The following is a 16,453-nucleotide window of genomic DNA, read 5'->3' on the forward strand; positions in this document are numbered from 1 at the left end:
TTAATAAAAGTAGACTATATAGTCCCTATATACTTGTCACATAGTTTCAACATTGATTAAGTTATTACTGATCCTTTGCCCATTCTTTCCTGGGCTGTATTATTTTGAAATAAATCTCGGATATCATGTCACTTGTGACCATTTTAGTATCCCTTAAAACTAAGAATTTTTTAAAATTTTGCATAGAACCATTATCACATTTAGAAAAATTGGTAGCCAATTGTATCAATTTATTCCTTGTAGATAAAGTTTCTCCTACAGAGCTTTCCCTGTTTCCCCATCTTGTCATTTAAATGTTTTAAATATGTTTTTTGTGTATGTTGACATTCCGATGAGGTTTGATCATATTTCATGTTTGCTTTGGGAGAAGTGAGGACAAGAATACTTTCACTTCATGTTAGTACTGTGTGTCCATCAGGGACACAATATTCATTTGTGTGTGTATATGGTGGCAACCATTAATGATCATTGAAAAACATTATTCTGATTCTCATGTTTCTTTATTAGTTTAGGATATTTTTATAAAGAGATAGACTCTGTTATCATTTATCAGCTTAATTCGGAAAGCAAGACAAATTTTTATTATTAACTTTCTTTCATGATAATGAGTTGATTCCCAGCATCCTCCAAGACTAAGCAACTAGTTTTATTATTACCTTTAATGAACTCATATATTTACCCATATTTTTGTTTTAATCCACTATAAATGTTATTTTTGTTGAAGCTTAAGCTATTCAATTGGCTTGTCAGAGGTTTTTCGGGTTTGCTTCTTACTTTTTCTATAATCCTAGCCTACTTGTTTCCTATGAAACAATGTGACAGGTTCATCTTGCATGTTTCTTGCCTCTGTCCTGAAATCAGCCCTTTTTCTAAGAAATCCTAGTCATGTTAGTAGGCATATGTTACTACTAAATTGTACATTGTTTCTTAAGTCTTTTCAGTGGGTAGAGCTAAGATATAGGAATGTGTATGTGTGTGTATATTTAAGATAAAATATAATAAACATTGACTGTTTTTTATTCTTTTGTACTTGGAGTAGTTTACAGTTTTATTTAAGATATTACATGAATGGGGTGTTTTTTCTTTGTTTATTTTGTTTGTTTGTTTGTTTGTTTGTTTTTGTGCACATGAGATTGCACTCCATCACTGAGCTTTATCCCCAGCCCTGTTTTGTATTTTATTTAGAGATAGGGCCTCACTGAGTTGCTTAGCACTTTGCTTTTGCTGAGTCTGGCTTTGAACTCACAATCTTTGTTAGTTTTTGAAAGAACATACAAACTGAGTGGGTTTATATAACATTAGTCTTACCAGTTATTTACTTAATAGTGATTTTGTTTTTGTGTTTTAGGTAAAAGTAATTAGTTTTATACCTCTCCTTTTGCCACTCATTTGATGATTTTGAATCATATATAAGGATGTTCCAGGTTGTTTGCTTCTTACCTTTCAGTCTCCTTTTCTCACAAGCCCAAATAATCTCTCCTTAGATGAGTCTTGCTGAACTGCTGTTTTTGTTTTGTTTTGGTACTGGGGATAGAACCCCAGGGGCATTTTACTGCTGAGATACAGCCTCAGCCTTTTTATTGTTGTTTTTGTTGTGCTGGGGATTGAACCTGTGAATAATAGGCAACCACAGAGCCACATCCCCACCCCCATGAACCACTATTTGTATTGTTTAATTGAAAGTAGAAAGAGAAGCAATCCTTTTATACTAAGGGTCAAGCACCCCTATGTGAAAATCTGAAATCCAAAATGCTCTAAAATCAAATTTTTTCAGTGTTAACATTAATTCCACAAATGGAAAATTCCTATTCTACCTCACATGGTTAGTCATAGTCATAATGCAGTGTGCACTAAAAATGTTGCATAAAATTTACCCTCAGGCTATGCAAATAATGTATATAAGAATCATAAATGAATTTTATTTTTAGATTTAGATCCCATCCCTCAGATATTATGTATATACAGATATCTAAAAATCTGAAATTTCAGGCACTTCTGAAACCAAGCATTTCAGATATGGGAGACTCATGGAAAAGTGATTTTTTTTTTCTAGACTCCTTAAATGATTTACTATAAAAATAATAAAGTGTATTTTTAGGGTCTTCTGAATGTTTGCTTTACATTCTTAAAGAGATTTGTAGCTAGGCTTAACTGCTTTGTAAGTTGTCCTTATTTTCTGTGAAATGATTGTGTGTTGCTTTAACTTTAATGTTATCTATCTATCTATCTTTCTTTCTTTTTTAAATTTACACCATACAGGGGCTGGGGATGTGGCTCAAGCGGTAGCGCGCTTGCCTGGCATGTGTGCGGCCCGGGTTCGATCCTCAGCACCACATACAAACAAAGATGTTGTGTCCACCGAGAACTGAAAAATAAATATTAAAAATTAAAAAAAAAAAGATAATTTACACCATATAAACATGTGACCTTTATTTGTTTTATTTATTTATTTGTTTATTTGTTTATTTTTATTAGTTGTGGATCATCAGGAAGAACAGCTGAGAAGACTGGCCTTAGTTTCAAATCTGATCCAGTGAAGGTCAAGCAAGAACCTGGGACTGAAGATGAAATATGTAGCTTTTCAGGAGCTGTGAAACAAGAAAAGACTGAAGATGGCAGGAGGAGTGCATGCATGGTAAGCTCCTACCAGGGTCTGACATTGGGTTAAGGAGGTCACTTCACTGATTCCCTGAGTGTATCAGACTGAATAGGGGTTCTAGGTATATTCATTTGTCTTTGAATTTTTGTGCCTGATAGATACAAGTGTCTCTTTTTCTAACAAGTTTTGTTTTATTTTGTGTGGTTTTAGGGGAGCAGCAGGGTATGTCTAAGAGTCAGCTACAATTAATCTTATAAATCTGACTGATTGTGTTAAGTACTCATTTGAAATTATCTTTGAATTTGTATTTGGTTAGTATTTTTGACATGATGCTGAATTGAGTTTTATCTTGTTCTGAATGTATTGATCATCTTGATATTTGAAATGAGTGTCAGGCAACAAAATGTCTTTATGTGTTGTCCATGACCTATGAGCTCAGCATTAAGATTGCTGGTATATGGGACCAGGACTGGGCGCAATGGCACATGCCTGTAATCCCAGTGGGCTGGGAAGCTGAGATGAGTTCAGAGCCAGCCTCAGTGACTTAACAAGGCCTTAGGTAATTTAGCAAAGACGCTGTCTCAAAATTTTAAAAAAAGGATGAGGCTGTGGCTCAGTGGTTAAGTGCACCTGGGTTCAATCCCTGGTATCCCCCCCCAAAAAAAGAAAGATTGCTGATATGAAAGAAGTTAATTGATCAAATACTTGGGATGGGAAGATTGCCTTTTTGGCTTATGAATTACTGACCATTCTAGAGTTTCTAGGATGGAATATTTTATAAAATTTATAATTCAGAATGAAGAAAGCACAAGTCCCTCTTTATTTTAAAAATTTTGATTTTTTTGTTTTTCTACCCAGGTTTCTATCTTACTTTCTACATGATTGGAACATAGAGAATTTTTTAAAACTTTTTAAAGATTTGTTCTTTTTAGAACACATTGTCTTTATACAAATTTGTCTTTATACATGACAATAGAATGTGTTTTGACATTGTACAAATATGGAGTATAACTTCCCATTCTTGTGGCTGTACATGATGTGATGTTAATACTGGTCATATTCATATATAAACAAAGGAAAGTTGTGTGTGGTTCATTCTACAGTCTTTCCCATTCCCCTCTCTGGCCCTCCCCTCCCCCCTTATCCCCCACCTATTGTGAGTCAGCAGGCGCATATCAAAGGGAACATTTGTCCTTTGCTTTGGGGGGATTGGTTTGTTTTGCTTAGTGTGTTAGTCTCCAGTTCCAGTCATTTACTGGCAAATGCTAGGATTTCATTCTTCTTTATGACTGAGTAATATTCTGTTGTATATATGTACCACGTTTTCTTTATCCATTCATCTATTGAAGGGCACCTAGCTTAGCTGTTGCGAATTGAGCTGTGAACATTTGTATGACTACATCACTACAGTATGCTGATTTTATTTATTTTATTGACCATATTTCTCTGTGAAGTGTTTCTTCAGTTCCTTTGTCCATTTATTGATTGGGTTATTTGGGTTTTTTAGTTCTTTATATATCCTGGAGATTAATGCTCTATCTGAAGTATAGTTGACAAAGATTTTCTCCCATTCTGCAGGCTCTCATATCATGGAACATAGAAATTTTTATCTCAGGGTATTAGTATACTCAACATAGTATACACATAGATTTAGAGAGCAACAGATTTAGTCTTGGATTTAAAGCAGTGTCACACCTCCCTTCAAAACTTAATTTGCAAAGTACCCCATAAAAATGGACACAAAAAAAATTGGTGAAAGATTTTACAATGTCATAATCTTCCTATATTAATAGAATGATAGGAGAGCAGAAGGATAGGATAGAATGCTTCTGGTTGTGGAAAAAACGTGCTGTTATCATTTCTCTATAACTCTGGGCACACCTCAGTGTATTTAATGGTATAATTAATTTCCTTGTTATCTTTGTGAACCAGTAATAGAGGGACAGGTATCCCAGAATCACATAAGTAATCTTAGAGTTCTTTTGAGACCATTAATCAAAGTTAATAATATCATTTATAAAATAATTTTAAGTTATGTCAGTATGTATATCGATGTAGCTTTTAAATAACACACACACTGCATGCAATAAGGATTAAATGATTTTTTTTTTTCCCAAGAATTTGTCTTTGTTTTCTTTCAGTTGAGCAGTCCTGAGAGCAGCTTGACACCACCTCTTTCAACCAACTTGCATCTAGAAAGTGAGTTGGATGCATTAGCGAGCCTGGAAAACCATGTGAAAACTGAACCTACAGATACGAATGAAAGCTGCAAACAGTCGGGGCTCAGCAGTCTAGTTAATGGAAAGTCTCCAATTCGAAGCCTGATTCACAGGTCAGCAAGGATCGGAGGAGATGGCAACAGCAAAGATGATGACCCAAATGAAGACTGGTGTGCTGTCTGCCAAAATGGAGGGGATCTCTTGTGCTGTGAAAAGTGTCCAAAGGTCTTTCACCTAACTTGTCATGTTCCAACACTTCTAAGCTTTCCAAGGTACTGGTGATATAAATCATTTTTGTTTTACATTGTCATAAGTTAAAAATATAGCAAAAAGTTATTCAGGGCAAAAAGCCCTTTTTTGTTTGTTTTTGCAATAATTGGGTTTGAACCCAGGAACTGTCTATCACTGAGCTACATTACCACTCCTTTTTATTTTTTATTTTAACAGTGTCTCTCTAAATTGCCAAGGCCATCCCTCAACTTGAGTACCTCCTTCCTCAGCATCCTGAGTAGCTGGAATTACTGGTGAATGTTACCACACCTGGCTACAAATGGCCTTCTTAACCAAAACATACCATTTCTATAAAACAGAGAACCTATTATTCCTTTAGTATTAACTTAAAGAGTAGATGTCATCTCCTGGCCTTCAATTTATACTCATTGTAAGCAAATTTGGTAAAACTCCTAAGATGGAGAAGAGCAAGGGAATCGGTGAGCTAGAGAAAGTCTGTTTGCCTCTGAAGGTGACTTGTAAGTTTAATTTTTGGGGCTCGGGCTATAGCTCAGTGGTAGAGGACTTACCTATTATGCATAGGTCCTGGGTTTGATTACCTAGCCCCTCTCCCAAAGTCAAATTTAATTTAATTTTACATTTTATTTATTGTTCGCACTGTGGGGATCTATCTCACCCAGGGCCTTGTATCTGCTGACAAGCACTTTTAACATGCATGTTAGGCAAACACTTTACCACTGAGTGGTAATGTATGTCCAGTCCCCACCCAACAATTTTTTAAAAATTTGTATTAATTATTAATGGACCTTTATTTTTATGTGGTGCTGAGGTTCCAACCCAGTGCCTCACACATGCTAGAAGTTCTAAAAGTATTCTACCACTGAGCCACAACCCCAGCCCCAATTTCTTTTTAAATAATAGTTAAGTCAGGAACAGAGGTGCTTGCCTTTAATCTCAGCAACTTGGGAGGTTGAGGTAGGAGGATGGTAAATTTTAAGGCTAGCCTCATCAATTTAGTGAGACCCTGCCTCAAAACAAAAGGGCTGAGGATGTAGCTCCGTGGTAAAAGTACCAAATAGATAGATATATACTAGATGTATGTATCAGTATATCTCTGAATCTATAAAGAGAGAAGAAGAGAATAGAGATGTGAATGAATCATTTTGGAATTTATAGCTTGATAGAAATCCTGATAAAAACAAAGTATAAGGCTCAGGGTTGTGGCTCGGTGGTGGATCTCTTTCCTAGCATGCGTGAAGTACTGGGTTTGATCCCTGGTACCACATAAAAATAAAACATAAAATACAGATATTGTGTCCATCTACAATTAAAAAAAATATTTAAAAAACAAAACAAAGTATAGACCTAATCCCACTGGCTGAGGAGTCTGAGGCAGGAGGAGCACAAGTTCAACGCCAGCCTCAGCAACTTAGTGAGGCCCTAAACAACTCAGTGAGAAAAGGGTTGGGGATATGCTTCAGTGGTTAAGTTCAGTCTGGTAAAATTGAACCAGGTTCAATCCCCAGTACCAAAAAAACAAAAACAAACAAGAAAAGATACACAGTGTGTGTCTACATGCTTGTACTTACAGATATGTGTTTGTATTTTCTGTCTTTTGATTGGCCATGAAAAAAACTTGATTTATTGTTGGCATGTTTAGTGCATGCCAAAACAGTATAATATACCTGAGGAATTCTATGTCTTCTACTCTTTTTTTTTTTTTATTCAGGGACTAGGTCCATGTTATGGTACTGTGGGGACCTGAGAGAATTGGTCTTTGGTCTTATACAGCAAATACTTATCATTTTTGTGCTATGACTACATAGGCCCGTTTACTGCAGTTGCCACTTACATTTTCCCTGAAGGTAATCACTTGAAGGATGAGTTGGAATAGTTTGGGAGTAGGAGGGTTTCACACAGTTTTCAAAATTGGAAACTAAAGAAAACTAGAGACCTGCATCCAGAGAACTAGGGTTTCTAAAGCAGACTTTGATGTAATTACTTGGACTGATTGCCTGTTTCCCTGTTTAGTGGGGACTGGATATGCACATTTTGCAGAGATATTGGGAAGCCAGAAGTTGAATATGATTGTGATAATTTGCAACACAGTAAGAAGGGGAAAACAGCACAGGGATTAAGCCCGGTGGACCAAAGGGTAAGTGTCAAATAAGTTGATTTGTTACTGAGGATTCTGTAGTTACTTGTTGATACATCCTCTTTTTTTTTTTTCTGTATAATGTACAGATAGGCTCATAACCTATTACTTTATAATCTTATTGTCATCTGATTTCATCATTTATAACTTCTGAAATCTTTGTTACTAAACCTTGTGCTTCAGACTCTTACATTCAACTTTTTTTTTTTTTTTTCCCTTTTCCTTTGGTGGTATTGGGGATTTAACCCAGGGCCTTTGCATGCTAGGCAAGCATTCTACCAACTGAGCTATATTCCCAGCCCTCTATATTCAGCTTCTTCAAACTTATCGTGTCTCAGTGAAAATCTTTTTTTTTTTTTTTTTCCCCTTGTAGTCCTGGGCATCAAACCCAGGTCCTCACCCATACAGGCAAATGTTCTTCTACTACTGAGCCACATCTACAATCCCCAACAAAAATCTTGATTTCTAATCCCTACCTCAAAAAACAAAAGTAAATAACATTAAAAACTGGAGGGGGATGGGGGGTATTGGAGAGTGAACTCAGCGGCACACAACCACTGAGCCACATCCCCACCCTTATTTTTATATTTTACAGGGTCTCAAGGAGTTGCTTAGCACCCCACTTTTGCTAAGGCTGGCTTTGAACTCCCCATCCTCCTGCCTCATCCTCCTGAGCTGCTGGGATTACAGTTGTGCGCCACTGCACCCAGCATGTTTTCCATTATTTAACGGCACCACCACTCATCTCTTGCTCAGACTAAAATCCTATTAGAAATGAAAAAATACTCAAACATGACTTTTCCTACTTCCGTCACTATTGCCACCCTAGACATCTATCATAATCTCTTTCTTGGTCTCTCTTGTTTTTGGTACTGAGGATCAAATCCAAGGGCACTTTACCACTGAGCTACAGTCCCAGTTGTTTATATTTTTATTTTTTTATTTTAAGACAGAATCCCGCTAAGTTGCTGAAGTTGACCTCAAAATTATGATCCTCCTGCCTTAGCCTCCCAAGACACTGGGATTATAAATGTGTGTCACGGTACTCACCCTATCATAATTTCTTTTTTTTTTTTTTAATATTTTTTTTTGAGAGAGAAATTTTTTAATATTTATTTTTTAGTTATTGGCAGACACAACATCTTTGTATGTGGTGCTGAGGATCGAACCTGGGCCGCACCCATGCCAGGCGAGCGCACTACCGCTTGAGCCACATCCCCAGCCCCCTATCATAATTTCTTATCTGGGCTTTTATTATAACTTTGTAACTAAATTCCATTTTTCTACACTGCATAGTGTTCTTTTAAAAAAATAAATAAACAAGTCTGTTACTTCCTTTCCTTGCTTAAATTCCTCAAAACAGTTTTTTATCATTTAAAAAATAAATCTAGAGCTCTGTCCTCACTTCAGACTTCTGGTGATCTAATCTGTAGTCTTATTTCCAGAGGCAAAATATCTGTCACATAGTTCTCTGATCAAGTTGGTTTCTAATCTGATACACACATGCGAGTGCGCACACACACACACACACACACACACACACACACACACACAAAATCCTTTCTCCATTATCTGAGGAGGAAGTATGTGTTTAAAATGTATAAATTAAAGAAGTTGAAATAAATAGAAAACTATAAATATAAAATGTGTGTCAGTGTCCTAACTATGAAAAAAAAGAGTTTGTAATTAGATTGAGAAGACAGACAGGTTTTATTTATTTTGAATCTGAATAGAGTCATTTGAAGAAAGGAGATAATGTTTGTTTCCTGCCTCAGAGAATTATAATTGGGTGCAATAATAATCGGTTATTTACTTTTTTATTACCAGGTAATATATGTTTTTGTACAGAGCAATACATTTTGCTTTTATGACTCACTTTCCATTTGTATAAGTAATATGAGTTGAGAAAATCTTATATTAGAATAAAGACACTTCCTTAAAGTAGAGACAAACGTAATCTCAGTTAAATTGGAAGCAAGGTGGTTTTCTTTGTTGTGTGATTCAGTTGACTTGGATAGCTATTTTGTAGGAGGTTGATGTTCAGGGTTTGTTTGTTTTTTTCCCCCCCCCCAATAATATTTTGTAGTGATATTGTTCTCATTCTCAAGAATGTCTTATTAGGTGAGACAAATACTTCACGTGTTTTCCTTTTCTTTTGGGGGCCAGAAATGTGAACGTCTTCTGCTTTACCTCTATTGCCATGAATTAAGTATTGAATTCCAGGAGCCTGTTCCTGCTTCGGTGAGTTGTGCACCTTAATACTACCTGCCTAATGAAAAATGTCTCATTGAATAGGACTGTGGGCTCTCTTATCTTAGTCTGGACCTGTATTGAAACTCAGGCTTCTTCAATAAGCTCTTCAGCTTATCTAAGACACAGTATATTCTGATACTATTTACTTTTTCACTTGATCTCATTTTTTTAATTCCTTTCCTTCCTTTCTCCTTTTCCTCTCTCCCCTTCCGTCTTCCTCCCCAACCCTCTCTTTCATAAAATTTATGGGGTTGTGGTGTGGTAATTTAATACATATATAGTATTTCTTACCTAATTAGGTTATTCTAAGGATTATAATCATTATAAAGTGTTTAGCATAGTACCGGATAACATAGTGGGTATTTATTATTTACAGTTAAAAAAATTTGTTCTCATGGTTCTGGCAACAAACAACTCTGTAACTCTATAATTAGGTGAAACTATACCCCTTTCCTTTTTAACTGTAAAGTGGGATTATTAGGCTAAATTATTTCTAAGATTCCAGTTCTATTCTTTACCTTGGGTAAAAAACAAACCATGTAAATACTAATTGAATAAAAATATACAGTTCAGTCTTTCACACTGGCTCTGCCATCATGAGCCTTCAATCAGTCAAGAATATTAAGTGATAGTTTATAGGATAGACTGAAATTAATTTTAAAGCACAAAAGGTCTAGACATAAAGATGGTGTTTTATACAAGTAGTAGTCATCTGATTCTAGAAAGTGTTTCTTTTCAGTTTAGGGATTTCAAGGTAGCAAATGGCTTTCATTTTTTTTTTAATCTTTTCATGGAGTATTTAAATAGTTGCTCTCTGTTCACTTATTTTACAAGGGTACAAATATATTTGGCCATGGACAAAGTCAGAAGAATACTAAATGGTTAATACATTCTTTTATGTTTTAACAATTTTTCTTTCGGAGTTGCTGAGCTAAAACTTATAAGTAATAATTTCTAGGATATCTTCTATAAGACATCATATTCTAATCATAACATTAATCTATTTTGTAACTTTTCTCCTTTAGAAAAAACAAACTCTTCAGGAGTCATAAACTGCTAATGAGCCAAGTATGGCCTTAAGAATACTGGTATAGGTGGGCACGATGGCACATACCTGTAATCCCAGCAGCTCGGTAGGCTGAGGCAGGAGGATTGCAAGTTTAAAGCCAGCTTCAGCAAGAGGGAGACACTAAGCAACTCAGTGAGACCCTGTCTCTAAATAAAATATAAAATAGGGCTGGGGTGTGGCTAATAGCTCCCCTGAGTTCAATCCTAGAGTCCCTCCCCAACTCCACCCCACCCCACCCTGTTCCCCCAAGAAGAATACTGGTATAGGGCTGGGGTTGTGGCTCAGTTGTAGAATGCTTGCTTAGCATGTGTGAGGCACTGCGTTTGATTCTTAGCACCACATATAAATAAATAAAATAAAAAAGGTCCATCAACAGAGAGAGAGAGAGAATACTGGTAAAGGCTGCCCCTGCTGGTTGCTTACTTTCTATGTCTACTTATTATTAAATATTTGTCTTTGAATTCCATAGCCGTGGAGATTGGCATATATTTTGCAATAAGATTTGGGTTTTATTATATAATTGGCAGAAGATTTAAAGTATATTCACTGTTCTCCAATATATCCACTATTAATGTGATGAATATGCTATGCATTTTAAAACTAAATCAGTTTGGCATTTTAGAAAATTCTTATCTGCCCTTATTTATTTATTTTAGATACCAAACTACTATAAAATTATAAAGAAACCAATGGATTTATCCACCGTGAAAAAGAAGCTTCAGAAAAAACATTCCCAACATTACCAAATCCCAGATGACTTTGTGGCTGATGTTCGTTTGATCTTCAAGAACTGTGAAAGGTTTAATGAAGTATGTTAGCTTCCAACCTATAGAATATTAATTTTTTAGTTTTTGTTTGCTTATTTGGTTTTTGGATTTTGTTTTACCTGAAGGAGTTTTCTAATTTGATTAAGACATTTTTCCTGCTTCAGTCCCATCAAAAGTAAAAAATGATTTTATTTACAGCTCCAAAGAAGAAAGTTTACTGTGTATAATTTGGAGTATATAAATAATATTAAGAATGTTATTGAATATCCCTTCTTTGAGGGTTGGGTACAGAAAAGTAGCCCACAGTTTAAGTAGATTTTGTAGGGTATGGTTATGAATAACCTGTATTTTGGATACTTATAGAAAATATATATGTACTTATGTTCTTGGATTTTATTTTTAACCACAGAAATGTAGAACCTTAAAATCATGAACGTATCTTTGTTGACTCATCTTGAATAATACCTTGCACAATGTGTAATGATGAGTTACTGATTTCAACAATGTTACCTTTATTAACTTTAGGATTTTGTTGTTTTTGAGGATAAGAATGAGTTATATACACCTCAAGAAAAAATGTGTTACATAACATTTTGTATTTATCTTTGGGATAAAATCAAGGCTGCTGTAGAAGTTTTCATTATAGGAAAAGAAAATGGAATTGGATAAGAATCCGTAAAATCTTTATAAAGATTAATACTGAAATCTTTTTATTGCTGATGAAATTTGGGTGCCATATGACTTAGTAAAATAAATTACATTGAGTCAAAGTCTACTGATAGTTTCTGGGGGCATCCAGATGGCATTTTAATATTAAAAACATAAAAAATCTTTATTAGTTTAAAAGTCTAGTCATCTTTATAGCAATATGCCACAGAGTAAATTATTAAAATCTCACTGATATAAATTTTAAAAATACAGTCCCAAGTTTTTTGTCTTAGTTTTAATTAGTTTTATTGCTTTCAGATAAATGTGCTTTTAGGAACTATAGTTGACAGAAAGACCCAGTTTACCTACTTAATTTTATTAACATATTACCTTAAAGATAGAATCTGGTTGTTTTTCTCTTGAATAGATTGATGTGTTCTGACCAATTCCTGCTAAGATTAACCTCACTAATTTAGAATGAGGCAATTATTGAGGTTTCACAGTAGCTTTAGTAACAGAACTTTGTAAAGAAAGTGGTTTCTTGTTCTATAGAATTTTAGAAGGCACTTAATCTGGTTATAGCAATTTGTTCTCCCTAGTATGGCTGACTTTCGTCACCAATCCTGTGCAGTCTCATAACTTTAGAAAGGATTATAATTTCCCTTTTTTTTTTTTGACTCTGGTGTCCTTTTTAGATGATGAAAGTTGTTCAAGTTTATGCAGACACACAAGAGATTAATTTGAAGGTAAGCTTTTCAGACCATGCAAACTTGGTGAAGGAATATGCATTACCAATAGGTGAATATTCCTATCTTTTGCTTGCAGGCTGATTCAGAAGTAGCTCAGGCAGGGAAAGCAGTTGCATTGTTCTTTGAAGATAAACTCACAGAGATCTACTCAGACAGGACCTTCGCACCTTTGCCAGAATTTGAGCAGGAAGAGGATGATGGTGAGGTAACTGAGGACTCTGATGAAGACTTTATACAGCCCCGCAGAAAACGCCTAAAGTCAGACGAGAGACCAGTACATATAAAATAAAATGGCATGAACTTAAATCAGTTGTTTTAAAAAAAGAAAGAAAGGAAAGGAAAAAAAAAAAAGCCTTTTATTTAAGTGTTGCTGGAATATCCTGCCTACAGTGGGCACCTCCTTGAAGAAACTGATAGCGTTTATACAGTATTAGATTGAAATAATGGACAGAAAACATTCTTGTCAAGAAAAGGGGAGAGAACTCGATTTGCAACTTTAAAGTAAAAACAAAAAGTAAAAGTGAAATGACTTGAAGATTTGTTACTAACGAGGATGATTCTCTGATTATTAGAAATTGCAAATGTTTATGATCATGTGGTATTGATTGGTGCAGGATACTGGGTGTACAAGTAAACATGTAAGGCTCATGTTGCTTGATGAATTGTTTTTTGAATTAGAGCGCAGTTATTTAGACAACTTTTAAGCCTCCCCCCTACACATACATTAACATACTTTGTTGTTTTCTAGTGAAAAATCAGTGTAACTCAGATTCCACTTTAATGTCAACCAGGTATAAATTGAATCATCATGCCAATATATATTTTTTCTCATTTTGATGATGTTGGGCCTTAGTTTTTTCAATTGGTTTAAAGAACTAAACAGCAATTTTATTTTCTATTGATAATTAGGGTCTAGGAAACATGACCATTGATCATCATTTAATCAATTTCAGTGGTCTACTGAAATTATGGTAACTTTTCAGTAGTGGATCATATAGAGTTATAGTAGTCATTTCTAGAAAACATTTCCACACAGTTGTACTTCCCAGTCACATCATCTGATCATACAATTATTCCCATGAAAGGCAGAATGTTTGTTTCAAAATAAATCTAGTTTTCTGTACATTTGAATTTGAGAAGGTGACAACTGGCTCTTATCCAGTCTTCCTTCATATCAGTTTTCTGATAGACCACTATTGGCAAACAGTAATCTGTCAACTACCAAATGTGTAAAATTTTCTGTATTTCACTTTGTCTTATTTGTAAATAGTGAACTAAAACTTCTGGCAGATCAGCAACATTTGCTGAGCCTGTTTTTTAAGCTAATGTGTATTCTTACTAATGTTCCTATCAAGAATGGATTTGTAATATATGCTGTCTATTTCTAATGTTCACATTCATATTTTGAGGTTCTATCTTATTTTAATAGAGAACAGACTTCTCAAACTCTTCAGAAGCAGCTTATTATTGAAATATCAAAATATTGAAATAAACCCGGTGGGGTTAGATTACTCATCCGTCCACCAAGTGGGACATTTGCATGGACTTGGGGGCTTAAAGGACTTAGAAGAGACTTGTAAGTAAATCCTAAAAATGAGCCAATCCCCACTTGAATGGTTACTGGAGTAAACCCACCTTTGCTACCCTGATTATAGTACTTGAGGCAGATAACCAACATGGCTCTGGTTCATTTTTCTTCTCTTCATCTGTGATGCTCAGATTCAAAATGTGTGTTCTAGACTGTATACAGGCTTCTCTTTTGTTGGATTAAAAAACTTTAGTCCTACTTTTGTATGGACACATTAGAATATAAAGTGACCAAAATAGAAGAATTTGCCATTAAATATTTTTCAGACGTCAGCAGATTTGTGGCAAATCACTCACCTTTTTAAAAATTCAGTTTAAGCAATTCAGACCATAGATTAAGATTATTTGACATAATTGTCTAAGAAGCAAATATTTTTAGTGCGTATTGAATCAAATAAAGTGCTCTAAAGAAATTATTATACAGATTTCTTTGGGTTGTTTTTCTTTCTTAACAAGGAAGGGGTGGGGGTAAACAGGAATATGATTCAGACCTTCTAATGGTATATTTAAACAGTATTAATTTTATTATTGCTTCTTTCATCTCTAACTTCTTTTTAGCTTCTCCTTTTTCTTTTCATTGTATATTGGGCTTTTAAAAAATATAGACTAAACTATTTTATTATTTCACTCAAATTTCAAATTCCTAAGAAGAGGGTTTTTAAATTTTTTGAATTTATTTTTTTTGTAAGTGGAAAAATAATTTTAAAATGCTTTTTATCTCTGCCTACTCCCCTTTTGCCACAATATCCATGATTTTAATAAGTAAAAATATATCTAATGGTACTTTTTGGAAAGTATAACTTCATTTTATGAAGTTCTGATATTTGAGTTCTGATGTTTTGTTTTTGCTTTTCATATGAATACTTATTCCTGTGTAGATTCTGTCAAATGAAGGTAAAAGCAAATTTTAATTAAATACTTTTAATAATTGGAACCCTAAAAGATAATGTGTTCCCATGAAAACATTTTCATGTTAGGTAGATTCTCCTCCCGTCTTTGTTTCTTTTAATTTTGGAGTGGTTAAGTCAGTCAGTTAAAAAGCCATATAAAATAATAAATGTCAGCATTTAGTAGGCTCCATTTCTATTAACAAAGATTATTTTTACTGCTGAGGAAGTAGTATTAAATTAATAGCTGTCAATAAGCCACTTTTTGGAGATATTCAGTTTAAATTTTATTAAAATTTTTTTTCTTGCACGCCGATCATTGTGTTTCTAACTTTATTTGTCCAGTTCTAACATAACTGTGGTTACAAAGTATTAATGTTCAGTTAAATGTTTTTCCTATTAATTTATGTTTAAAAATAATACTGAACTCCTGAAGGCAGTTGTTATCCTCACATTTCTATTCTTTTTTAAGAATTTATTCTAGTATTTTATTTATTATAGCTAGTATTTTAGATTTGGAGAAAAGTCCACCTAACAATGTTTCCTTAAAAGCTTTCAAAGTTTTGGCCACAGTTCAGTTTATTTCTCCCATCAGAGAAATGAGAACAAAGTGTTCCTCAGTCTGTTCTGCTGACCCCCATTTTTTTTTTTTTTTTTTTTTTTTTTTTTTTTTTTTTTAGCACTTGGCTCCACTGATTCACTGGCCTAAGGAATTGCTGTATAAGGTGCAGTGTGTGAAAGTTCCAAAGTATGATTAGATTGTAGATTATACTCTATACATCAAACCATCACTGAAATGAGAAGGCATTAGATATACTATTGAAATTCTTCTTTTGGGAATCAACAAGTTGGTTTTTTCTAACTTCTATTTCTTACATAAGGGAATTTTAGATAATTTTAAAAGTCATTTAAATTCTCATTTGTTTTCTGGTAAAAGATTTTGAAATTTTTAGTTAATCCAAAGAAATAATGCTTTAAAGTGTGCAAATTGTAGATTTATCAATTACCTCAGCAGGTATCCTGCCGTTTAATTGTTAGTGATTAGTGTTGATAAGCCAGTAGATTCAAGTCTTCCGACTATGCCCTTGGATTGTCTCTTACTATCCAAAATGGAACTAGATGCTGTTGCTCCCTTCGCCCTTAGCCTTTATACTCTACACCAATTCACATATAACACATGAAACAAAGATATCATTCTTTGGACTGAGGAGGTAGCTCAGTGGTAGAAGTGCTCCTGGGTTCACTCTCCAGTACTGCCCACCCTACCCCGTAAAAGAAAGATCTCATTT

At 34.4% G+C, this 16,453-nt stretch overlaps 1 protein-coding gene across 2 annotated transcripts in view; it reads left to right on the forward strand.

Annotated features, from left to right (window-relative positions):
• Trim33 (tripartite motif containing 33) overlaps nucleotides 1-14,693 on the forward strand; it is a 116,248-nt gene extending 101,555 nt beyond the window's left edge. The window contains exons 14-20 of one of the 2 annotated variants that reach the window (XM_076862901.1): nucleotides 2,476-2,635; nucleotides 4,741-5,090; nucleotides 7,081-7,204; nucleotides 9,371-9,445; nucleotides 11,183-11,335; nucleotides 12,637-12,687; nucleotides 12,767-14,693. In XM_076862901.1, coding sequence (XP_076719016.1) covers nucleotides 2,476-2,635; nucleotides 4,741-5,090; nucleotides 7,081-7,204; nucleotides 9,371-9,445; nucleotides 11,183-11,335; nucleotides 12,637-12,687; nucleotides 12,767-12,979 — 1,126 coding nt within the window. In that variant the 3' untranslated portion in view covers nucleotides 12,980-14,693. The remainder of the gene's footprint in view (nucleotides 1-2,475; nucleotides 2,636-4,740; nucleotides 5,091-7,080; nucleotides 7,205-9,370; nucleotides 9,446-11,182; nucleotides 11,336-12,636; nucleotides 12,688-12,766) is intronic. The other variant, XM_076862902.1, reaches the window with a different exon arrangement.
• The last annotated feature ends 1,760 nt before the right edge of the window (nucleotides 14,694-16,453 follow it).

The sequence above is a fragment of the Callospermophilus lateralis genome, chromosome 7 (assembly GCF_048772815.1).
Source record: "Callospermophilus lateralis isolate mCalLat2 chromosome 7, mCalLat2.hap1, whole genome shotgun sequence".
Lineage (NCBI taxonomy): Eukaryota > Metazoa > Chordata > Mammalia > Rodentia > Sciuridae > Callospermophilus > Callospermophilus lateralis.